This window comes from Elgaria multicarinata, chromosome 6 (assembly GCF_023053635.1).
Source record: "Elgaria multicarinata webbii isolate HBS135686 ecotype San Diego chromosome 6, rElgMul1.1.pri, whole genome shotgun sequence".
NCBI classification, from domain to species: Eukaryota; Metazoa; Chordata; class Lepidosauria; order Squamata; family Anguidae; genus Elgaria; species Elgaria multicarinata.
This window is the reverse complement of record NC_086176.1, coordinates 120,724,515-120,748,062: the sequence shown is the minus strand read 5'-3', so window position 1 is coordinate 120,748,062 and position 23,548 is coordinate 120,724,515. Positions and strand designations below refer to the sequence as shown.

The 23,548-nt window shown below is 51.1% G+C and overlaps 2 protein-coding genes across 5 annotated transcripts in view; both read left to right on the top strand.

The window, feature by feature from the left end:
• Nucleotides 1-23,548, top strand: part of LOC134400091 (transitional endoplasmic reticulum ATPase) — a 63,333-nt gene that overhangs the window by 17,636 nt on the left and 22,149 nt on the right. Inside the window, exon 1 of one of the 2 annotated variants that reach the window (XM_063128363.1) lies at nt 22,273-22,511. The exons of the other annotated variant lie outside the window; for it this stretch is intronic. Within the exon in view, the coding sequence (XP_062984433.1) occupies nt 22,495-22,511 (17 nt within the window). The 5' untranslated portion in view covers nt 22,273-22,494. Of the gene's footprint in view, nt 1-22,272; nt 22,512-23,548 lie in introns of those variants that run through there. 2 annotated transcript variants of the gene reach the window in all.
• On the top strand, nt 757-17,948 carry FANCG (FA complementation group G). 3 transcript variants are annotated; one of them, XM_063128370.1, is made up of 14 exons: nt 757-904; nt 3,333-3,423; nt 4,756-4,887; nt 5,181-5,374; nt 6,310-6,466; nt 7,351-7,481; nt 8,245-8,391; nt 8,758-8,921; nt 9,182-9,248; nt 12,901-13,244; nt 13,958-13,998; nt 14,491-14,646; nt 15,307-15,430; nt 17,703-17,948. In XM_063128370.1, exons 1-14 carry the CDS (start codon nt 833-835, stop codon nt 17,812-17,814), a joined length of 1,932 nt encoding a protein of 643 aa, XP_062984440.1. In that variant the 5' UTR covers nt 757-832; the 3' UTR covers nt 17,815-17,948. The 3 variants fall into 3 exon arrangements, 2 of the variants coding, with proteins under 2 accessions (XP_062984440.1, XP_062984438.1); XM_063128368.1 differs by having other exon boundaries at nt 14,488-14,646; XR_010025563.1 differs by lacking the exons at nt 15,307-15,430; nt 17,703-17,948 and having other exon boundaries at nt 13,958-14,183; nt 14,491-14,549.

Genomic DNA, 23,548 nt, shown 5'->3' with positions numbered 1-23,548 from the left:
GTTCCTTCCTCTGGAGGGCTTTGTCCAGGGCAACCCCTGACCCTGTCAAGATGCATCATGGGTCCGTGTGAACTTCTTGCTGGGGGTTGGGGGGGCTTGCTTTAAGGTAGCGCTCCCCAGCCTGGGGCCCTCCAGGTACATTGGACTACAAGTCCCATCTCCGATTGGCTGGGGGATGGGAGTTGTAGTCCAATAATTTGGCACCAGGCTAGGAAAGGCTGCTTGAACGCTGTTATTAATATTGACGGGAGCTTCACCAGCGTCCTGCCTCCAGCGGTGGTCAGCCTGATGCCTCCGGGGAGCAGCGCCTTGCCTCTGAACAGGAAGGTTCCAGTGGGACGAGCGCGCCAGCCACCGCCCGTGCCTCCCTCAAGCCCTTTTAAAAAGCGACCCGAGCGAGGAGCAGAGGTAGCGGGGATCGAACCTGCGGCCCCTGGCGTGCAGATCACGTGCTCTGCCACTGAGCCGCGGCGACCCCAGGCCTTGGCGCTGATTCCCACTGGGCAGTCCCCGCCCCCTCCTTGTCATTGGCCAGCGGCACCAGGGATTGGCTCCCTTTCGTGGGCGTGGCTCCCGACAGGCAAATTAACCGCGGGAATCAAGGCCGGGCGGCCGGGGAGAACCTGGGTCGTTCCGCTTTGTGAGGGGGTATGATCCAAGAGAGCTTCCGTAGTTGAGCCTTCCCTGGCGGCCCGACTCGATTTTGCCGCCTGCCCGGGGTAGGCATGGCAACCGATCTGTTGCCCAATAGGAGCGGCAAGCGCGCTGAGACGCAGCCAATCAAGGCAGAGCGGCGCGGCCTGGTTTCCGGGTTGGCGGAGAGGCCTGCTCTATGGCCGGCGCCGGGAGCTGCTTGAACCTTTGGCGGGAGGAGAACGACGGGCTGGCGCGGCGCTGGCGGAGGGTACCTAGCGTCGGGTGGAGGGTGGCCCTAAGGGAGATCCGCGGCCCAGCCGTCACTGCAGTGCACCACCGCCCATCATCCCCAGCCGGCATTGGGGCCCCTCGGGGAGGGGCTCGGCCTGCAACTCCCATCATCCCCAGCCAGCATTGGGGCCCCTCGTGGAGGGGCTCGGCCTGCAACTCCCATCATCCCCAGCCGGCACTGGGCTCCTCTGGAGGGCTCGGCCTGCAACTCCCATCATCCCCAGCCGGCACTGGGCCCCTCCGGAGGGCTCGGCCTGCAACTCCCATCATCCCCAGCCGGCACTGGGCCCCTCTGGAGGGTTTGGCCTGCAGCTCCCATCATCCCCAGCCGGCACTGGGCCCCTCCAGAGGGCTCGGCCTGCAACTCCCATCATCCCCAGCCAGCAGCCCAACCCTCCTGAGGGCCCCAGGCTGGGGAAGCCCTGCTACAGTCAGAGCCCGGTTTTGCTTCCTGGAGTTCCCTGCCGAGAGCCCAAAACAAGGTTCAGATTCCAGCTCTGTTGAGCTTCCTCCCGCAGTGAGCCGGTGGTGGCGACCAGGCAGGGCCAAGAGTCAGAAAATGAAATGAACGTGAATGATTTATTCAGTGGAAATGATGGGGCCGTGCAGAGCTTGCAGTGGGGTAGGAGAGCAGCCCGTATAAATCGGGAGTGGGCAACCTGTGGCCCCTCCCTCCCTCAGGTGTTTTGGTCTGCGACCCCCACTCCCCCCCCCCACTCCGCCCTGGCCAAGGCTGATGGCAGCTGGAAGGCCAAAACATCTGGAAGGCCACAAGTTGCCCACTCCTGCTATAAATGAACAAAAAGATACAAGGCTTGATTGACTGGGAAAGTGGAAATACAGAGAAACACTAGAAAACTAATCTTAAGGGATCAGATGGTACAATGAGGATATAGAGATAGGAGCAATTTTTTTGTGAACTGCCCAGAGAGCTTTGGCTATTGGGCGGTATAAAAATGCAATAAATAAATAAATAAATAAATTTACACTCACAAAATTAACAACAACCACCGAACAGTTACCAATAAAGTCCTCAGTTGCGTGCACTTAATTATTATTATTATTATTATTTATTTATATAGCACCATCGATGTACATGGTGCTGTACAGATAACACAGTAAATAGCAAGACCCTGCCGCATAGGCTTACAATCTAATAACTTAAAACTTCCACTTAAAACTCAATTATTTATTGAGAAAATAATTTTTAAAAGTAAAGTACCGACTGAGCCTCACAAGAGCATAAATGAAAATAAGTAATCTTATATTTACAAAAGCTGAATCCGTTTGAAGTTGTCCTTGAGCCAAGTGTGTAGCCCAAAGGCCTGGCTCAGAAAAGGCCGGGCAGGAGGGACCTGGGCAAAGTAAGAAATCCCTTCTCTCAAAGAGAAGTCAAAAAGGCAAGCGGGCATCCCAGAGTCTCCAAAACAAGCAACGACCTGCTAAGAAATTCAAGCCAAGCAAAAAGTAACATTAAGTGAGAAAGGAGGAGCAGCAAAGCTCCAGTACTGAGGTGCAATTGCTTTTCAATCCTCTGACACCCTTCACTTTTCCTGCCTTCTGATTGGTCTTTTCTTCTCCCCAGTTGCCACCTGTAAATTTTGTTCTGGATTGGTGAATGACATGTTGTGTGTGCCCCCCCCCCCCGAAACCTGTAGTTTCCCATTGTTTTAGGGGACTGCCGTGCTCCCAAGTCAAGGTCCATGGAGATCACTCAGAGTGACTGGATATAGGGAGTGCTACACTTTGTATCTTCTTCCTAATACCAATCCAATGATCCTGTTCAAATGGCATGCTAAGCCACGGTGGTGAAGCATTTTGAGCTAAACATGGCTTAGCGTGTTGTGTGAACCATTCCTAACCCTGGTGGCGACATAGCCATGGTTTAAACGCACTCACTAACCACTTGCTGCAAAAAGGTTAGCGGCCAACCCTTGGCTTAGCGTGTCGTCTGAACAGGTCCATTGTCTTAGCTTCAGTTTTTCTGTCTTCTTGTATATCAACATCCAGGCTCATATCTGCCCTCAAGAAGGACAAACCAAGCCATGAGCCAGACTTCCTCTTGACCAAAGTTTCCCCTCATTCTGTTCCATAGCTCCTCTGGAAGGTCTGGACCATTCGTTGCCCTCCAGAGGTTTGGCCTACAACTCCCATCAACCCTCACCATTGATGATATTGGCTAGGTCTCATGGGAGCAGTAGGCCAAAACATCCTTAGGGCCACAGGTTGTCCATCCCTGTCTTATAATCTTCTATTATTTGAATCCCCCAAAGAAACCTGAGTAACAGGTAGCTGCTCTGCTTCCATGCATTGTACCAGCTCTGCTTGTGGGTGGTGTTGGTGTTGGTGATTGCATTGACACAGCATGGGGCATTTCAAATTCCCTCATGCGTTTTTCCTGGCAGGTGGCCCGGTCTCCAGGCTCAGGCTGTTCAGTGACACAAACAGCCCAGCAATGCCGGCTCGACTTCACCAAGCTGTTGCAGAAAATCCAAGGTAGCTTCAGAGGGGCAAAACTGGCCTGCCTGTTGCCTTGGGCCCTTTCTGGCGCAAAGAGGGACGTATGGGGCAGCTCTTGCCAGAGAGCTGTGGGGCTTTCCGTACTGGAATCGCTCTGTCTGCTTCTCAATGGAAGAATATCCTTTTATCCACTATAGAGCTTGTGGTCAGGATTATGGGTTCCTCCCAGCTCAAGTCTTGTTCTGACAGTAAAATGGAAAGAACCGTGTACCAACTCGTTTTTCAAAATGGCTTGTCTGAGTGGGCAAAGACATTAGAGGTGGCAGAAGCTTGAGTAGAGAGGTGGGGCGGAACCTTAGCGTTGCCTATTGCTTCGGCACAGGGGCTCCCACAACCCAGAGCGGCCAGCAACCTCCTGGGGATAAGCATGAGGTCAGGCTGGGTATGCTCTGCTTTGCCTTTGACAGGCCAAACTGTTCAACACCATCCAGACTAAGAGCGTATCTTAATTTTGTACGGATAATCTCTTTCTTATGCCGGCCTGAAAAGTGTCAACTGCTACTTAATTTATTTAGATCAAAGCCGGGGAACATTTATTTATTTATTTATTTATTACATTTATATACCGCCCCATAGCCGAAGCTCTCTGGGCAGTTTAAGTGAGCGTTGTGTGTGTGTGTGAATTGCCCCACTGGACTCTGTCGGATGGATCCCGCACCCGCTGTTGCCCACCCTGCCCGTCTTGTTTACCTCTGTGCCGGCTGAGAGAGGCAGAGTTCTGTGCCGCCTCTCTCAGCATGCAGAAAGGACCCTGCCCCGGCCGAGTCCCCGGCCTCATGTTGTCCCTGTGGGGGCGTGGAATCCAAGGAGGCTCCGCAGGCCTGGCTTCCCTCTCCTCTCAAGAAACACATATACCTGCTTCTGCAGTGAATGCTGATTTCTTGCTGTTCCTTCCCCTCCCCTACTTCTGGTAGGTGGTTTGCCGGGGGTGGGGTGATAAACAACCCCACCAATTGCTCTGCTTTAAACTGCCAGGGCTTGTTCCCCCCAGCTCCGTTCTCAAGCTAATTGTCCATGTGCAGGCAACATGGCAAGTGTGCTTTCCAGGGCAGACCTTGCGTCCGTCAGTTTTGTGCATATCCTCCCTTGCTGCCCTCCCTTGTGTTCCCTGCCGCCTTTGGAACCCGAAAGTTTGCCTGGGCTGGACTCTGGATTGCCTCTGCCCGCTCCTCTCCCCCTGCCCGCACAGCCTGCTCCCTCTGACCTTGGGGCTCCGAGACACTGTGTGGGATGGAAGGGCTGCTCTTGGATCACACTCTTGAGAAGTATTCTGGGTTCCCCCACTTGCTCTTGCCTCTGTCCTTGCAGGGCTTCCGGCTGTGCTTCCAGCTCTGCCACTGGAGCTCGCCATCCTCTACAATTCCCTCTTATTCGACATCCACCTCTCTAGCAACTCTGGCGAAAAGCTATTGGCAATGATAGACCACGAGCTCAGTAGGGGTAAGGAAACCTTCTTTTGCTATTCAAAGGACCAACAGTAGGACCAACATCAGAGGCTCCCTGATGAAAGGCGGAGCTGCCTGCGCTGTTTTCAGCTGGGATGCAGAGCTTGGAGGGGAACTCTCCTTCTAGGTTCCAGGTCTGCCTCTGGCTGTAGATGGAACCTGGGCCCTTCAGTGTGCGAGCCACACGAGGGAGCACTCAACACGGTTGCACTTCTCTCCCCACCCTCCCACCCCCCGCTTTGGAAGATGATCAGGACTCAGCAGGTGTTCTCTGTCTGTCTCTGCTAGTTCTGGAGGCTTGTGCCGAGTCTGCCCAGGGACTCGTCTCAGAGGATCGCTGGCAGAAAGTGCTCCAGGAGGGGGCCCCGGAAGAGCTCAGGGGTCCTCTGCATCGACTGGCTGCCCTGCAGGGGGCACTTTGGCTGGCAGCAAACCGCCTAGGAAGCGCGGAAGGCCTCTTTCAGCTCCTGAGTGGCGCCAAGGTAAGGCGGCAGCGGTCTGGGGCTGCACAGCGCCCCTATTAAGTCCGGGCTCACTCCCTTCTTTCTTGCCATTTTCTCATTGGCTGATGAATAGAAGATCTGCAGTTCTGCGGCAAATTGTTTGGACTGTTACTACTCTCTGCAGTAAGCTGTTTCTCAGGAAGATTGAGCCTGGGACCGCTGTTTCGGCAGGATTTCTGACAAAAGTAGTCCTGACATGCATCAGCCATGCTTTGACCTCGGTTGCCTCACACCCCAGCAGGCAGCCCAAGGGCCATAGGCTACCTGAGAGAGCGCCTTCTCCCTTACCAACCTGCCCGGTCACTGAGGTCATCCGAGGGCCTGCTCCTGGTGGTTCCACCTAGATCCATCCTCTGATTGGAATCCACCAGATGAAGAGCCTTCAGCGTGGTGGCCCCCCTCCTGTGGAACTCCCTGCCTCTGGAGGTCAGACAGGCGCCAACCTTGTACTCCTTTCAGCACCTCCTGAAAACATCTTTATTCCAAGAAGCCTTTCCTTAATATGCAGCCTTGGATCTCTGTTTTTGCTTCTTTTAAATTTTGTTTTAACTGTTTTATTCTGTTTTTATTTTCATTTTATCTTGTACACCGCTCCGAAATTTTTCAATGGGGAGCGGTATATAAATATTCTAAATAAATAAATAATAAATAAATCTGAAAAGCACATGAATGTAAAGGGGGCTGGGAGTGGGGTGGGGGGGCAGGGTGAACAGCCCCATGTGCTCAGTGCTTATGCCGTTCTACTATAAAGCCAGGTTACTGGGTCATACTTTGAGGAGGGCTTGGTTTTCTCTTTCCAGTCTCCCTTCTGAGCCACTCCTGTAGGGATGGATCTGGAATTGCATGAGAAATTGGTTAGTCTTTACAGTGTTCTAGGGCTCCTGACCTTGCCTCATTGGTTATGTCTTTCCCAGAGCCTGAGGCCTTCTCCTTTCCATGGCTGTCAGAACAACCTCCTCTCACTGCTCCAGACGTGGCATCCCCATGATGTGGGGGAATCGGGTCCCCTCGTAGCGCAGAACGTCCGAGACCTGAAAGATATTCTGTGGACGTCCGCTGCCTTCCTGCAAGGTAGGGCTGATGTTGCCCTTTCTCCGCATGCCCTGCTGCTCCGATAAGCTTCCTCCTTCGTAGCCTCTCCCCTGAAGCTGCTGCTCCTCCTCCTGCCAGTAAAACTCCCACAGATTTTGGAGGCAAAAGGGACCTGTCGGCAGCGTCAATGAGGCAGAGGCCCAGTGGGCAAAGACAGATTTAATGCAGGAGGGGTGCTTTTATTTTGCCTGTGAGAAAAAAGACGGGATGGTCTTGGGTTATAACAAAACTGTAGCACTCCTAGTTGCTCTGGTCCGTTGGAAGTTGGATTCGCTTTTTAAAATGACTTCCCAGCCTGTCTTATGGGCTCAGGCTGGATAACAGAATCACACCATTGTAGAGGCCCTTGTAGGTCATCTAGTCCAACCCCTGCTTGACATAGAGAGAGCGAGAGTCACTTGGTCATTGGTTCCACCGTTATAGTGCTTTTTTCATTAAGACCTTTTAAACCTTTTAATAATAATAAAATACATGGAACACTTGTGTGTTTGAAATCAAGAGCCAAGTACGAGCCTGAACAAAAGATCTGGCATTACTTCTGGGTGATGCTGTGGCTCTGGAAAATCTTCAGAAGAAGGCAGTTCCGTCATAGGAAGCACCTGCCAGGATCGAGCGGCTGTTGTGAAGAGGTCGCTCTGGGCGGATTGTAGGCATTGAAATGGGATGCAGGGAAGGAAGTCACTTCCACCACAGATAGGATCCAGTAAAGCCCAGGCTGATAGCCACCTGGAGAAACTGAGTTGGCCAGCAATTGCTCTTATAGGATCCTTGTGATAGGAGTTTCACCGGTCCTGCCTCAAGCAGACCCCTCTTCCTGCACTGCTGAGGTGGGAGCAAGTTTGAGATCTCCCTGCTTGTTTTAGGTTTTCAGGAACTGGAAGCTGGCAGTCTCCCTGCGGCTCTTGCCCTCCTCCAAGCAGCTGCTGCCGGGCGATGTTCTAAACGAGTCCTTGCCCAGATCTTCACCTTAATGGGATGCTGCAACCAGAAAATGGTAGGGATATATTGGTTGTGTGTTCGCCAGATGGTCATGAGGTGGTGTAGCCTAGGAGGACGGGAGAGGAAGGTGTTGCTGATACGACAGATTAGCTGGCTTTGATGTGGGACGGCCAGTGGTTTCGTCTCTGGGGCCGAGGGATTCCAAGCGCCACAACGGAAGCGGCATGTTGATCTCGTCCTTCGTACCCATCACCCTGGGACACCGTCCTCCTGTATTCTTTTAGGGATTGCTAACCCAAGACAGAAAGACTCAGCTTGATTTATTAAGCACAAAAGAAGCCAAGACTTCAGTAGAACCAGGCAGAATTTACTCATAGCTAAGCATCCTAATTGCAGACACGCTTTTTATTGTTTATAAAGAGAAAAGAAACGTGTGTCTCACGATGCATGGCAATAGGAAATTAGTCTTATTTTCCTGTCTTCTACATCACTTACCTTGCTAAGCAGTCAAAACGTTTAGATGTATTTTTAGTGATTGAAGTTGATGAACTACTAAGCAACAATAAATCTTTTCTTGGGCTTAACCCTCAACTTCTAACCAAGAATTAGCTTTTGACGGATCAGTGAAACTGCTTATTTAACACACAACGTACGCTGCATGTTGATGGGGAGAAGCAGAACATTCTTGGAGTCATGTCAGCCATCTCTGGATATAGAAGACAGACCAAGGCGCTGGGCTGCAGTGATGCCCCTTTGGGTCTAGCCATGCTTTCCTCAGGCAGGCTGCTCCATGCTGCCTACGTTTCTCTCCACGCCAGGGCAAGCCGCAGATGGCCATCCAGCACCTGAAACGAGCCCTGCAGGTGGATTTCACTTTCCTCCCGGCCTTGTACCAAGCAGCCTTGTTGTACCGCCAGCTGGGGCTCTTGGATGCCGAGCTGGAGGCCCTGGTGCTGCTTTATCAGGTCTGTCTAAGTGCCTTGCAGCCCCTGTTTGATGAAGCCCATGGGCTGCATGGCTGTGCTGCTGAGGGAGGGAGGGGATTGCTGGACGAGCTTCTTCTTACTTAATTCCTCATCCTCTTGACTTGGAAGCTGGCTGGGGACAGTCGGTCTAGTGGATATGGGCACAGTATTGGGCTACAAGGCGCAGTCATTCTTTTTGGACTTCTCCACCCCTTCTGGGAGGCCGGGGTCTGCCCCCTTCCCGTCCGCCCCTCCTGAAAAGAGCAGGAGGGGAGCTGGTCAGTGCCGCTCCCCTGCCTGGCTGCATTACTCCATCCTGCCTGATTAGGAGCAGAGTGTTTCCTGTTTCCCCACGTCTCCGCCCAGGCTCTCGACGGCCCTGTGCAAGCAACTACGGTGTCCGTCAACCCGCATTTCCTAATCCAAACGGAGCTCCTCATCTGCGCACCAACACTGGCTGCTTTCTTTGTTCAGAACCGTCCAGCAGAAGTGAAATATGTGCTGGCCCAGAGGTGCCTCCAAGCAGGGAGGTGAGCGCCATCCTTTCTGTGGCATACGTGGGATGGAGGTGGGTGGTTGGCCTTGATCTTCTCGACAGAACTTTCCTCAGGAGTCTCAAATCGCTTGCAGGCCAGTCCTTTGGTAGAAGGAAATTCCTTACCAGCAGCCCATGAACATACCTCAAAAGAGCCCAGGGGCTGGGTGGGATGAAAGAGCTGGTCAGGCGCCCTAGATAAGAGGCTCGTGGGGCCTCCCTGTGACTCCTGTTGACTTGTCCTTTCTCCTGCAGGGCAGGTGAGGCTGTGGAGCACTACCTGGATCTTCTGGCTCTCTTACAGGAAGGGCCTCTTAAGCAGGTGGGCACTTTGCAGCTATTTAATTCTTCGTGACTTCACTGATTTTGTTGATTTGTTTGCACAGATATAAAACCTTACCCACATTCAACGGTTAGTATTGAATGGTTTAATAATAAATAAAAAGACAAATGTAATTAGCCCAGTGAAAATTCATTTAAACAGGTGCATTAAAAATGGTAGCTAAAGAAACTAACACAAATGGAATACTCCACCAGCTCAACCTGACATCCTGGCATAAAGGTGAAGTGCTTACGAAGTTCTCAGTTTAACATTTATTTAAATGGATTTCGATGGGCTGTTTTACATTTGCTTTTAGAAGTCCTTCATATTTTGCAAGCTTCACCTTGCTCTCTGGTTATGTGAACGGCCTTGGTGAGATAATCTTAAGGTTTACATTCCTGATCAGTAAAATCACAGCTAGTTAATTCTAGGTTCCATTAAATTTGAAAAGCAACTGGCAGTTTCTCACATGGGGTGCCCCTTGCGTTGTGGGGATATGTCAATTCCCTTGTTTTCCACCTGAAGGAAAGACATGACAATGTAAATACAGCAGCTCTAGACTTCATTAATCCTTGTTACAGCACAGGATCATTCAAGTTGGTAGTTGCAGGAAGAGACTCCTTTCTTAGGGCTCAGGTAGAGTGCACCCGGAGTAGTATGGTAAGTAGCTGCAGGATAAGGTGAAGTGCACCTGGAGTAGTACGATAAGTAGCTGCAGGATAAGGTGGAGTGTACCCGGAGTAGTATGTTAAGTAGATGCAGGATAAGGTGGAGTGCACCCGGAGTAGTATGGTAAGTAGATGCAGGATAAGGTGGAGTGCACCCGGAGTAGTATGGTAAGTAGATGCAGGATAAGGTGGAGTGCACCCGGAGTAGTATGGTAAGTAGCTGCAGGATAAGGTGGAGTGCACCCGGAGTAGTATGGTAAGTAGATGCAGGATAAGGTGGAGTGCACCCGGAGTAGTATGGTAAGTAGATGCAGAAGCAAGTTGAAGACTCACGAAGTGAGGCAAGTAGCTGCAGGGCCAGGGTGAATGCATACTGGTTAATAGGGCTATTTATCTGTAGAACCAGAAGGACTGCCCAGATGCTGGGTAAGCAGCTGCAGGGCCAGGGTGGGGGCCAGTGCTGCAGTACAGGCAAATAGCTGCAGGATCAGATGAATGCCTACATAGTGGTGCATAGCGTAGGTAAGTGGTTGTGGGGTGAGGGTGATCTGGTACTGAGTTTGCTATGGAGGTGGGGAAATCTCCTCTTGGCCTCTTGGCCTTGTGCTTTCCTGTCTGTACTTGCAGCTCTCTTAGCATTCCTAGCAGCTGGCCCTCCGCCTCAGCCTCTTGGCCTCCTCCTAAGCCCACTGACCCCTCTCCCTTCCTGCCTCCCCTTTCTGTACCTGCTGCTGGTCTTTGTTCCCCGTGCCTGGTGTGCTTTCCATCCACGCCTCCTGGGCCTCTTTGCTGCTTCTGCTTTGTCTTTCTCCTCTGAGCTTCCAGGCTTTTATCCTGTGCTTCTGCTTGGCCTCCTCCTCCTCCTGCCCCAGAGTTTTGAGCCGTTGAAATAGCCCTGGCCCAGATTCCCTTTTCTTCTGTTTACCCAGCCCGAGTGGTAGCCGGCCACTTTCCGAGGCTGACTGACTGGGCAACCTCGGAAACCCGAGGGCTTGCACGGTGCCTCAATATTTCTGAACAGCTCTCTGCTTCGTTCTTGGAGCCAGCTTCGTTCTTGTGCCTAGCCTGGCGTTTGGCATTCTGCCCCAGCCGTAAGAGAGGAGAGGAAGCTCTGGAAAGGGCCCCTCCTCCTCCGCAGGTGCAGGCGAGGGCAGTGGAGCCATTTCAGCCTAAGGGCCAAGTCCTGTTTTGGAGAAGCTCTTGAGGGCTGTGGTCTAGTGGTGGGAGGGGCACAAAATACCAGCACGCATTGGCTTAAAGCTCTTCGTGCCGGTAACTCCGCCTTAGAGAGGCATTTCAGCCTTTTTTGGAGTGCTGAAAAAACTGCACTAAGTCCGGGGAAACCATCACATGACTGATGGTTGGGAGGGGAGAGGCATGGCTGAACCGGGGCGCAGGAGGGCTGGTTTTGGTACAGACCATAATCTTGAATTCTCACATGACCCAGCTACGAGTGTTGTCTTCCTGTGAGTTGTGGTAGAAGAAAATGCAGGATTCCTGCATTGAGCAGGGGGTTGGACTCGATGGCCTTGTAGGCCCCTTCCAACTCTGCTATTCTAGGATTCTGTGAAAAGGTGGCTTGCAACCAAGGTGGATTTCATTTAAATCACTACTCAGAAAGACTCGATTTTATCATGTGGCTCCCCCACCCCAAAATGCACTCTTCCTCGCTATATTCCACACAACTCAGAGTTACCAAAGACCCATTCTTGCTGGTATAATCTTAATATTTACAACCAGATAAAGATTTCATTTTTAGAATAGCAACTTTTCAGATTAGTTTTACAGTTATATCAAAAAAATACTGATTTGGTTATACTATTAGAAACACATCATGTTTCACCTCGCAATAATTTCATAATTATCTATCTCCAGTTTAATAGGTTAATCATTCATATTTGGACAACTTTTCTGCTGTACTTTATTGGAAGAAGAAAAATAATCTTACAGAAAACTCTGGAAGGTCATGACATTGTGAATGGATTAATAGAATTCATTTACCAAAAAATTTAAACAGCCTCATGCTACATAATTAAAAACTAATCCTTATTTCATGATGAATAACCTTTGGACTATAATGTATCTTAAATAGAAAACTGTCTTTAGATAGATTTTTCCTCAAAAAGCATTTTATTTTTAAAAAATTTAAATAAAAGAAATCGATTTTTTTTAACATCATTGATTTTTCTCCAACCTATTTGCAACTGGTCCTACCTCTCAGGTTTGGAAGTTAGAACCCACAGCCAAGTCAAATCCCATCAACAGAGAGAAGGAATGAGGATGTTCTTTTGCCCAGGTGTGTCACCTGTGAGTTGCTAGCTCAGTGACTTGGGTAGAATCATAGAATAGCAGAGTTGGAAGGGGCCTATAAGGCCATCGAGTCCAACCCCCTGCCCAATGCAGGAATCCACCCTAAAGCATCCCTGACAGATGCTTGTCCAGCTGCCTCTTGAAGGCCTCTAGTGTGGGAGAGCCCACCACCTCCCTGGGTAACTGATTCCATTGTCATACTGCTCTAACAGTCAGGAAGTTTTTCCTGATGTCCAGACGGAATCTGGCTTTCTTTAACTTGAGCCCGTTATTCCGTGTCCTGCACTCTGGGGGGATCGAGAAGAGATCCTGGCCCTCCTCTGTGTGACAACCTTTCAAGTATTTGAAGAGTGCTCTCATGTCTCCCCTCCATCTTCTCTTCTCCAGGCTAAACAGGCCCAGTTCTTTCAGTCTCTCTTCCTAGGGCTTTGTTTCCAGACCCCTGATCAACCTGGTTGCCCTCCTCTGAACACGCTCCCGCTTGTCTGCGTCCTTCTTGGGTGCTTTCAGTGGCTGATGGTGGCCTGGGGCACTGACAGTGGAGCCCGCACAGGTTCTTCAGAACTCTTCTTTCTCACATCTCCCGTGAACTGTGGTACTCAGATCTCTGGGTCATGTGGCTGACTGAAGGCACACCAGATGCTGATCCTGGGGGCTCTCCTTCCTCTCTCCAGGGGCTGTATCCAGCCTTGCCCAGGATCCCTGAGGTGTTCTTGGAAGCTGCCTCAGCCCTGCAGGAGCTGGCCAGGCATCAAGACGCCGTGGCGGTGTGTGAGGAGGTGGTCACCCGAACGAGTGAGCTGGTCCCTGAGCGGCTGCGAATTGAGCTGGGCGCCTGTGCCGAAGAGAACACCTCGGAGACGGCAGGGTCCCCCTTGGCAAAGTCTCCTGATGTCATCACGGAGCGGAAGAGGGAGAGCCTGCGCTGTGTCCTTTGGCGGGCGGGGGCCTATTTGCTCCAGGGCTGGGCATGGGCCAGGCTAGGAGAAGTCAAGGAATCCATAAGCCTCTTGAGCAGGTAATTTGAGCTCAGGGCTCCCAGCTTGTGATCCAGGGTAGACGGGTCAGTCCCTTGTTGGAGTGGGGATTGCCCATAAGCTGTGTGAGAGAATCTGCCCCATTGGATGCAGCCTTGATTCTGCTTGGCCAGAGACCTCCCCTGAATATGCAGGGATGTGTCTTTCAAGGAAGTCTGCGTATGTTCAGCGCTCAAGATGCCTAAACTGTGTCCTAAGTTAACCCAGGTTTGGCAACATGAATAACCTCTGCAGCGTTGCACAATCTTTTCCTTCTGCTTGCCATGGAGTTTGACAAGGAGCTATGCAGAGTGCAGAACATCCTGCTTCTACCTCTGAGTTATCTTTGCAGCTTGGAGAAGTAGAAACATTTATTTTTTAAAAAATAAGGGGAGATCCACAGCATAGTGACTTTGGTGCCAGGCTGTATTATTATTATTATTATTATTATTATTATTATTATTATTATTATTACTATTATTATTACTATTACTATTATTATTATTTATTATTTATTAATATAGCACCAACAATGTACTTGGTGCTGTACAAAATATACAAATGAAACAGCGCTACCCTGCCTAGAGGCTTACAATCTAATTTCGAGATGAAATTCTATACTTGAGTCATCTGGTTGTGGGCAGGTAGAAACACGCAACCCGTCCCTTTCTTCAGGCAGCACTGAAATGATTCTGCTTTGATTCCTCCCCAACAGGTGTCTTAATGATCTCCTAAGAGTCCATTTTGAGAACACAGGTATGGACCAAGGTACTACTACCTGTTTCTTGCTGCTTCCTTCTCGGCTGGAAGGAAATGTTTTGCAGGGCTAAACAGAACGTACTGTTGCCAGATGCTGGGAATGAATCAGGCACCTCATGTCACCTGGCATTCCAAGATGATGATGCAGTGAGACTGGATTGGTCCTTTTGTGACACCAGAAGGTGAAGTCTGGCTGATCTGGAGAAATGGTCTGTGTCTGCCTTACAATCGAGAGGTTTCTGTTTCAGTTTCCCTGACTGTTTCGACAAGCGCCTCCCCTCTTCCTATCTCTGTTGTTCACAGAGACGGTGCCCCCTGGAACACTCCTAGTGTTCCCTGGTGTTCGCACCTTAGTCCCTTGCTGCGTTTGGAGCTAGCAGGCCCCTGCCAGGGGCGAAGGACAGAGCTGGGAAACGGCCTTTGTTTCTGTTGGCTTCCCTTGTGCTCATGGCTGATGCTCAATGACCAGCGATATTCTTTCTCTAGCAGGAAGCAGCACCGAGGAGGAAACTGAGCAAATGGAAGCAAAGGTGCTTTCCCAAATCAGGCAGCTGGCCTTGACCGCACGAGGGACCCAGTTCCTGGGGCTGGAGCGGGACAAAGAAGCCTTGATGGATTTCCAGCACAGCTTGCACATCTGTCCAGGTAGCATCCGCCTGGAATTCTTTGACAGATGCAGTAGAGAGAATCACAGAATCATAGAATAGCAGAGTTGGAAGGGGCCTACAAGGCCATCGAGTCCAACCCCCTGCTCAATGCAGGAATCCACCCTAAAGCATCCCTGACAGGTGGCTGTCCAGCTGCCTCTTGAAGGCCCCCAGTGTGGGAGAGCCCACAACCTCCCTAGGTCACTGATTCCATTGTCGTACTGCTCTAACAGTCAGGAAGTTTTTCCTGATGTCCAGCCGGAATCCGGCTTCCTTTAACTTGAGCCCGTTATTCCGTGTCCTGCACTCTGGGAGGATCGAGAAGAGATCCGGGCCCTCCTCTGTGTGACAACCTTTCAAGTATTTGAAGAGTGCTCTCATGTCTCCCCTCAATGGTGTAGCCTGCATGTTCCTCAGAGCAGGCAGAATAAATTATGCAGACTAAGCATTGCTATACAAGCGAGGTAACCTCCGTAACGTAGGGCGCTGGGTTTGGAGTTTCTTGGTGCCCACAGAATGCACAGGGTGAAGGAGGCCATTGGGACATGTGAGACGGGATCCAGCGGGAGGGAGGCAAGAGCATTTTGGACTCTCACCTAAGAGCCCCAACGGGTGCTGAGGCCCGCTCTGAGCAGATCTCTTCCTTTGTGCTGTGCAGGTGACCCCACGGCCAACTTGTATCTGCTTCACACCCTCTGGCAGCTGGACCGAAGGCAGGAAGCAGCTGCACACTGGCAGAAGTTCCACTCAGTCCCTGCGTCCACGGAGGAGAAGGCAGAAAGGTGTGGGCCGTGCAGGCTGCTGAATGCGTCCTTGCGCCCTGAACATAGGAGCTGCAGGCAAGGGTGGGGGAGTGCCGTGCACATGGGAGGAGGAATCCGTTGAGTTCCAGCTGCTTGCTTCAGCTCTCTGTCCCAAATAGCTGACCTCAGCCTTTGGCGCCTGCCCTGCCTGGGCCAGCTGCCGTCAGCAACGGCTAGGGCAGGGCCTTCACGAAGCTTTCCACTCCCTGCCGCCTTCAGCAGAAATGTTTATAATTTTAAAAACTTGAAAAATGTTAACACACCGTGCTCTTCATGTTCAGCTGATCAGCTGTTTAGGGGGTGGGCAGGGGGAAAAAAAGGGAAACAGTGGCTTCCTGGCTCCACCCAACCTTCTGCCAACAGAGACCTTTCCCATTTGTTCTCTCTCCCCACTCCCAGCACCTGGGGTCGAGGTGGGGAATGTTCTTTCCTTTCCTTTGGGGAAAGCTGTGCATATGGCTAGGATGAGCAGAGTAATCCTATATAGGTCTGCTGAGAAGTAATTCCCATTATGTTCCATGTAAGCATAGAATTGTAACCTTAAATGGGTATTTTGTTGTTTTTCCGTGGGGTCAAACACGTGGATTGGCTTTGGAGTTCAGACTTTCCCTCTGCTTGTGCTCAGTTTCTGGGCTGTTACGTGATTAGAATCATAGAATCATAGAATAGCAGAGTTGGAAGGGGCCTACAAGGCCATCGAGTCCAACCCCCTGCTCAATGCAGGAATCCACCTAAAGCATCCCTGACAGATGGTTGTCCAGCTGCCTCTTGAATGCCTCTAGTGTGGGAGAGCCCACAACCTCCCTAGGTAGCTGATTCCATTGTCGCACTGCTCTAACAGTCAGGAAGTTTTTTCTGATGTCCAGCCGGAATCTGGCTTCCTTTAACTTGAGCCCGTTATTCCGTGTCCTGCACTCTGGGAGGATCAAGAAGAGATCCTGGCCCTCCTCTGTGTGACAACCTTTTAAGTATTTGAAGAGTGCTATCATGTCTCCCCTCAATCTTCTCTTCTCCAGGCTAAACATGCCCAGTTTAGCCGTTCTCTCATTAGTGGCGTTCTCTGTTGGGAACCATTTTGCAGTGCCGCCCTCAGCAGTTTCTCAAATTCCCAAATGTGCTGACGGGGCCCCAAAAGGTGGAGGCCCCAGATCCAGGGTTAGAAAGAGGCGCAGCTTTCTGAGTCCTCTATTAGCCGTTCCGCAAGAGTCTTCAAAGGGGTGCCTCAATCCCTCAGTGGACACAGTCAGCGTTTTTCCAAACCCTTTTCTCTTTGCCTATCCATAGAAACCTCTCCTTGCAAACATAGAAATTTCTATTTTGGACAAAGATACATGGAGAGTCTCAGGATGTCCCCTTTGTGCTTGACCCTGGAGCTCACAGTTGTGCTTTAAAGACAAGCAGAATCCAAATGTGGGAAACGCGTCTCTCTGTTCCCACTGTATTTCCTGGTTTTCTGCCCACTGGTTGCACCCGTGTCCTGCCTGTGGGCCCCCGGCTGACAGAGTGCTGGGCTAGAGGAACCCTCGGTCTGCTACAGCTTCAGGCTCTGATGTTCTTATGGTTTCAAACGTCCACAGAAGCTGTGCCAGTTTTGATAGCCTTGCATTGAGGAGCTGTAGCGCTCAGCGGATGTGGCTATAAAAGAACGGCATCTATAGCTGGACACAGGTGCCTGTCTTGACTTCTGTACAGCCCCACACCCACCCACGTGCACCCTCCGCCCCCCGCCCCCCCCATGCACACACCTTGTGCATCCAACTGCTGATGTGCTTTTTTCTCTCTCTCTGAAAGAATGTCTTTGGAATCATTGTCTGCATTAGCGGAAGTAAAATATCTGTGTCAGAAATCAGACCGCCTTAACTGCTGTAGTCCTCCTAACAATGGAGAAAACTACCCTTCTGCCACTGCTGCATTTGAAGCCCTTGCAGCGCCTGACCTCACACACTCCACTCCCCACCCCCATGGGAACGGGGAAGGTCGTGTGGGCCAAGACTTGCCAGCTAAGCAGAACTCCTGCCCTTGGCTTGGCTGCAAAGGCGGCTCCAGCTGTGGCGAGTGGGCCTTGTTCTTGCTGCTTGGAACGTGTCAGGGCCCTCCTCCCCTCTCTCTTTGCCTTAACATAGAACATCCTGAGCTCAGTCCTGCTCTCTCCCCGCGCCCCCAGCCTGTAGCCCTCTCTTATATCACAACCTGCCTATGTCTGCTTTAGTGGACCACAATCAACACTGATTTTCTCTCTCTTATGTTTCAGGACCTTCCCGTTATACCTACTTTCATGTATGAAACAAATGACTTTTCCTCACATGGAATCCCTCGCCAGGAACATGGAGTGCTGTCTTGCGGGAGGCAGCCAGGGGCCCTAGAGCTGCTGCTCTGCCTTTGCCCGCCTTCCCTTCAGACGACTGGACAAAAGAGGGGATGTTTCCATTGGACTCACTGATGGGTTACAAAAATGACCCTTTTCCTAGTGGAAAGGATGTGAGAGCATTGTAGAAGCCTTGACATATTTTTCTCCCATGTAGTAAAACTTATATATATAAAAAAACTTTTGTTCGTTTAGATATTTACAGAATGAGGGACAGACATGTTCTGTTTCTCCTCTTACCTGGTTCCATCTCAGAGAAATATGGTGAGTGACCCGGGTTCAGGCAGTGGCAAAACAAAACCCTACAGAAACCGTGGAAGTGAAAGCGCTCCACTGCCCTTTTCTCTTCTTGGGAAAAGGGCCTTGTGGGGGAATCAAACAATTCCTGAAGCAAAAGGGAGCCCTAGATCCTCTTTTCCTCTGTCCTGCTCTGCCTTTTTGTTCCCTCTGCCTGCCTTTCAGAAGGAAGTAGCTCATCCGTCTGCCCTTGGCACCATCAGTCTTATTGCTTAGCGCTTAAAAGAAAGGCAATCGAATGAAGGACAGACAGGGGGGGAACGTGAACACAGCAACAAGCTCTAGCAGCAGCAGCAGCAGCACACAGGTGGGGTTGTGGAGTTCCCAGCTGGCCCTGCTGCAGCAGTAACTGCTGTTCCCTGCCCATCTGAGCCTGGGTGGCTTTTTCCTCTGGAACATCAGGAACTGCCATGAAAGGCAAAAGCTTTTACTTTAGCTTTCCTATTGAAAGATTTAATGGGTAAGCGATTTTCTTCTGATCATCAGAGTACTTATGAATTTTTAAAGCCTGTACTTGGCTTTTTGTTTTTTAACAACTCATCTCTTGCTTGTCAAAGGTTGCCCTGTGTAATATTCTGAATTACTTGATGCCAGGGTTCAAGTCTGCTTTGAAGCTAGACCTCCTTAATCCCAGGTGTGTGAGGACAAGCTAAGATTACTCAGCGATGAAAGGAAAAGCAGGATCCTAAGAATCCTGGTAAGATGACTGCTAGGTCAGCACAATCACCGGCACGTCTCTAGTGCAGGCACAGAGGCAAAGCGACATTCTCAGAAGAACTCTCAGAACCTTTGTCTATTATCTTTGCAAAATCATGGAAGACGGGTGAGGTGCCGGACGACTGGAGGAGGGCTAACGTTGTCCCTATCTTCAAAAAGGGCTAAAAGGAGGAACCTGGGAACTACAGACCAGTCAGCCTGACATCCATCCCTGGGAAAATTCTGGAGCAGATTACAAAGAAGTCAATCTGTAAACACCTTGAAATCAATGCAGTGATTACTAGAAGCCAACATGGATTTGACAGGAACAAATCCTGTCAGACTAATTTGATCTCATTTTTTGATAGGATAACCTCCCTTGTGGACTGTGGGAATGCTGTGGACGTCATATATCTTGACTTCAGCAAAGCTTTTGACAAAGTACCACATGACATTCTGATTAACAAACTAGCTAAAAGTGGGCTAGATGGAACAACTATTAGGTGGATCCACAGTTGGCTACAGAATCGGACTCAAAGAGTACTTATCAATGGAACCTTCTCAAACTGGGGAGAGGCAACGAGTGGGGTGCCGCAGGGCTCAGTCCTGGGCCCAGTGCTCTTCAACATTTTTATTAATGATTTGGACGAGGAGGTGCAGGGAACGCTGATCAAATTTGCAGATGACACAAAATTGGGTGGGATAGCTAATACCCTGGAAGACAGAAACAAACTTCAAAGTGATCTTGATAGGCTGGAGTGCTGGGCTGAAAACAACAGAATGAAATTTAATAGGGATAAATGCCAAGTTCTACATTTAGGGAATAGAAACCAAATGCACAGTTACAAGATGGGGGACACTTGGCTCAGCAATACTACAAACGAGAAAGATCTTGGAATTGTTGTAGATCACAAGCTGAATATGAGCCAACAGTGCGATATGGCTGCAAGAAAGGCCAATGGTATTTTGGGCTGCATTAATAGAAGTATAGCTTCCAAATCACGTGAGGTACTGGTTCCTCTCTATTCGGCCCTGGTTAGGCCTCATCTAGAGTATTGCGTCCAGTTCTGGGCTCCACAATTCAAGAAGGACGCAGACAAGCTGGAGCGTGTTCAGAAGAGGGCAACCAGGATGATCAGAGGTCTAGAAACAAAGCCCTATGAAGAGAGACTGAAAGAACTGGGCATGTTTAGCCTGGAGAAGAGAAGATTGAGGGGAGACATGATAGCAGTCTTCAAATACTTAAAAGGTTGTCACACAGAGGAGGGCCAGGATCTCTTCTCGATCCTCCCAGAGTGCAGGACACGGAATAACGGGCTCAAGTTAAAGGAAGCCAGATTCCAGCTGGACATCAGGAAAAACTTCCTGACTGTTAGAGCAGTGCGACAATGGAATCAGCTACCTAGGGAGGTTGTGGGCTCTCCCACACTAGAGGCATTCAAGAGGCAGCTGGACAACCATCTGTCAGGGATGCTTTAGGGTGGATTCCTGCATTGAGCAGGGGGTTGGACTCGATGGCCTTGTAGGCCCCTTCCAACTCTGCTATTCTATGATTCTATGATTCTGTGATTCTGCACCGGCTCCCCGTCCATAGCGGCAGCACTGTGACCTGCAAATGGTGACATTGCACTTAGGTCATTCCCACAGCAGCTGTGCAGGGGAAGAACCAATCATGGCGTTTTCGTTGGCTGATTTATTATATTTATATGCAACCTTTCTTTTCCAGCAGAACATCTCAAGGTGCCTTACAAAAGAAATACATAATACATATAGGTCAAATCAGGCTGATAGAAGGGTTTCTTCTTCCCATGAAGAGTGGCTGGTGGTTGTTGGAGGCCAGGCAGCAGGACAAACGGAAGGGCATCATTTTCTGTTGTCCTCTCTGATAAATTGCAGGCTTGATGTTGCACCCTGACAGCCCTTCGGGGAGAACTTGAATCCAGAAGTAGCTGTGTTACATCTGCAACCCATTCCATGGCCAGTGAGCTTCACTGGGCTTGGGAACACAGTAGGGACTAAGAGGGACTAGGAGACATGTTCAGATGCTGCTCCTAGCTCAGATATAAGCAGGGAACGCTTATTTATTTATTATATTATTTTTATTTATTACATTTTTATACCGCCCAATAGCCGAAGCTTATCAAATTTGCAGATGACACCAAATTGGGTGGGATAGCTAATGCCCTGGAAGACAGAAACAAACTTCAGAGTGATCTTGATAGGCTGGAGTGCTGGGCTGAAAACAACAGAATGAAATTTAATAGGGATAAATGCCAAGTTCTACATCTAGGAAAAAGAAACCAAATGCACAGTTACAAGATGGGGGATACTTGGCTCAGCAATACTACAAACGAGAAGGATCTTGGAATTGTAGATCACAAGCTGAATATGAGCCAACAGTGTGATATGGCTGCAAGAAATGCAAACGCTATTTTGGGCTGCATTAATAGAAGTATAGCTTCCAAATCACGTGAGGTACTGGTTCCTCTCTATTCAGCTCTGGTTGGGCCTCATCTAGAGTATTGCGTCCAGTTCTGGGCTCCACAATACAAGAAGGACAGGCAGGATGATCAGGGGTCTGGAAACAAAGCCCTATGAAGAGAGAGAAAGAACTGGGCAGCCTGGAGATTTATCTGTCCCGGATCTCCCACCCATCAGCTTCATGGGATGATGACCCCTTTGGGTTCTAGTATTTTCTTCTTTATTCCAAGAAGCCTTTCCTTAATATGCAGCCTTGAATCTCTGCTTTTGCTTCTTTTAAATTTTAACTGTTTTCTGTTTTTATTTTCATTTTATCTTGTACACCGCTCAGAAATTTTTCAATGGGGAGCGGTATATAAATATTCTAAATAAATAAATAAATAAATGTATTTTGAGAGAGGGAGAAAAATGTCTCCCCATCCGCATTCTCCACACCAGGCAAAATTTTGTACACCTCCTATCATGCCTCCTTTTAAAGAGATTGGGAACTTGGCCAGGGCTGCGAGGCGGGCAGGGAAAGGAGCAGGCCGCAGAGCACTCTGCGTGTGCTCAGAAACACACTCGCCTCCTATTATGACGTCATACGGCCTGGAAAGCTCCGGGCAAGAAACTGCTTCCGGGGTCGCTCCGCCCACTCCCACGGACGGTTTGCCCTGCGGCTCTGCTCGAAGTCCGCAGTACGGGTCGCGCAGAGCTCCTCTTCAATGGCTGCCCTGTTGTCACTCATTTAGTTTTCGATTTTCGATTGGTTCCAACGTGCCGTTTGCGCTTGTGACCTAGCCCAATCAACACTGCGTTGTTAGGCAGAAATGGAATGTGGGCGGAGCTTTCCCCTGAAATCTTTATTCCCCGCTCTGGCATTGGCGAATTTTTCTGGTTGGTCCACTTGTCGTCGGGTGGACCTGCTTCCCGGATGAAGCTGCTTCTCGATTAGTTGAAGCCGGTAGGAATTTTCGCCCTCTTCCGATTGGCCGAGCGACGTCGGCTCTATTTTTCTGATTGGCTGAAGCGCCACCTGTTGCCAGGCAGAGTGCGGCCTAGCGAGCCGGGCGGAGCGTCACTTCGAATGAGTCGGCGTTGATCTGTGAGGGGAAATCCAGCGAGCGGCTCAGCGGCGGACGGACGGACGTAGCAGCAGAGAGCGAGCGAGCGGCGCCCCAGCCGAGCCACCGACCCACACCGCTGCAGCCGAGCCTTGTCCGCCATGGCTTCGGGAGCCGAGTGAGTGCCGGGGAAGCGCCTGACACGGCCCGCGCCCCCCCTCAACCCCCGCGGCCGCCGGCTGAGGCGACGCCAGGCTAGGCCAGGCCTCCCCCGCCGCCGCCCTTTCATCCTTGGCCGGGGGTGGGGAGGAGGGGAGAGGGAACGACACCCCCTCCCCTCCCCTCCCCCCACCCAGGTGTCGCCCCCTTCATCCCCTCAGTCGCCCCACAGCTGCCTCCTCTTCCCTGAGGGGGGCATTTCCCCTCCCCCCGTTGTCCCTGGGCGCCCCCGCGACCCCCCCTTTCCTCTTGTGTTCGGGGGGGAGGTGAGGCCGGCGCGTCTCTGGGGTGAACGAACTACCCCCCTCCCGGGTGGGTGACTGGGGAGGGGGGTTGCTGCTCTGCGAGCCTTCCCCGATAAGTGGGGGGCGGCGGCGGCTCTGTTACTACGAGCAGTGCTACTGCTACCCCTACTGGGGCAGGGGGTGTCGGGGGGGGGTGTCGTGCCCTTGTGGCGCGGTTCTGGGCCCGCAGCACGCCCGGCCCGGCCCGGCCCGGCCCTTGCGGCGCTGCAGGGGAAGGAGCCGGTAGCGGCGCTTCCTCCACGAGGCCACTTCCTGCTCCAGATCTGTAGAGTCATTGGGGGCGGGGAGGGGACGGGACAAAATGGTGGGTGGGCGAGCGGCCCTGCTGTGCCGGCCGGCCGGCCTCCCACCTGGCTTGCGTCGGCGAGGCCAGACGTTTGGCCTGCTGCTGGGCACGACGCCTTAGCTGGGGGGGGGAGTGGGGGGGGGGAGAAGGACGGGGTTCTAATCCTGCCAAGCCTGCCCGTGGTGGTAGTCTAGGCGGGCCACTTACCTGGCAGGGGAGACACCATGATCACATGCTGGAGAGGGCCTACGTGTCTCTAGACTCTGGCAATGGGAAGCAGCGCCCACTATTCGCGTAAACCAGGCGCAGGTTACCAGGGGTCGTAGAATCATAGGAGAGTAGAATTGGAAGGGGCCTTTAAGGCCATCGAGTCCAACTCCCTCGGAAAACAGTGGCAAGTTCAGG

Bases quoted from the DNA above. Each gene is read 5' to 3' on its own strand.
- FANCG (XM_063128368.1), top strand. From the start codon at position 833: ATGGCCGGCGCCGGGAGCTGCTTGAACCTTTGGCGGGAGGAGAACGAC. The intron at 4,888-5,180 runs GTAAGGAAACCT...TGTCTCTGCTAG, and splicing joins AGACCACGAGCTCAGTAGGG to TTCTGGAGGCTTGTGCCGAG. The intron at 13,999-14,487 runs GTATGGACCAAG...TTCTTTCTCTAG, and splicing joins AGTCCATTTTGAGAACACAG to CAGGAAGCAGCACCGAGGAG.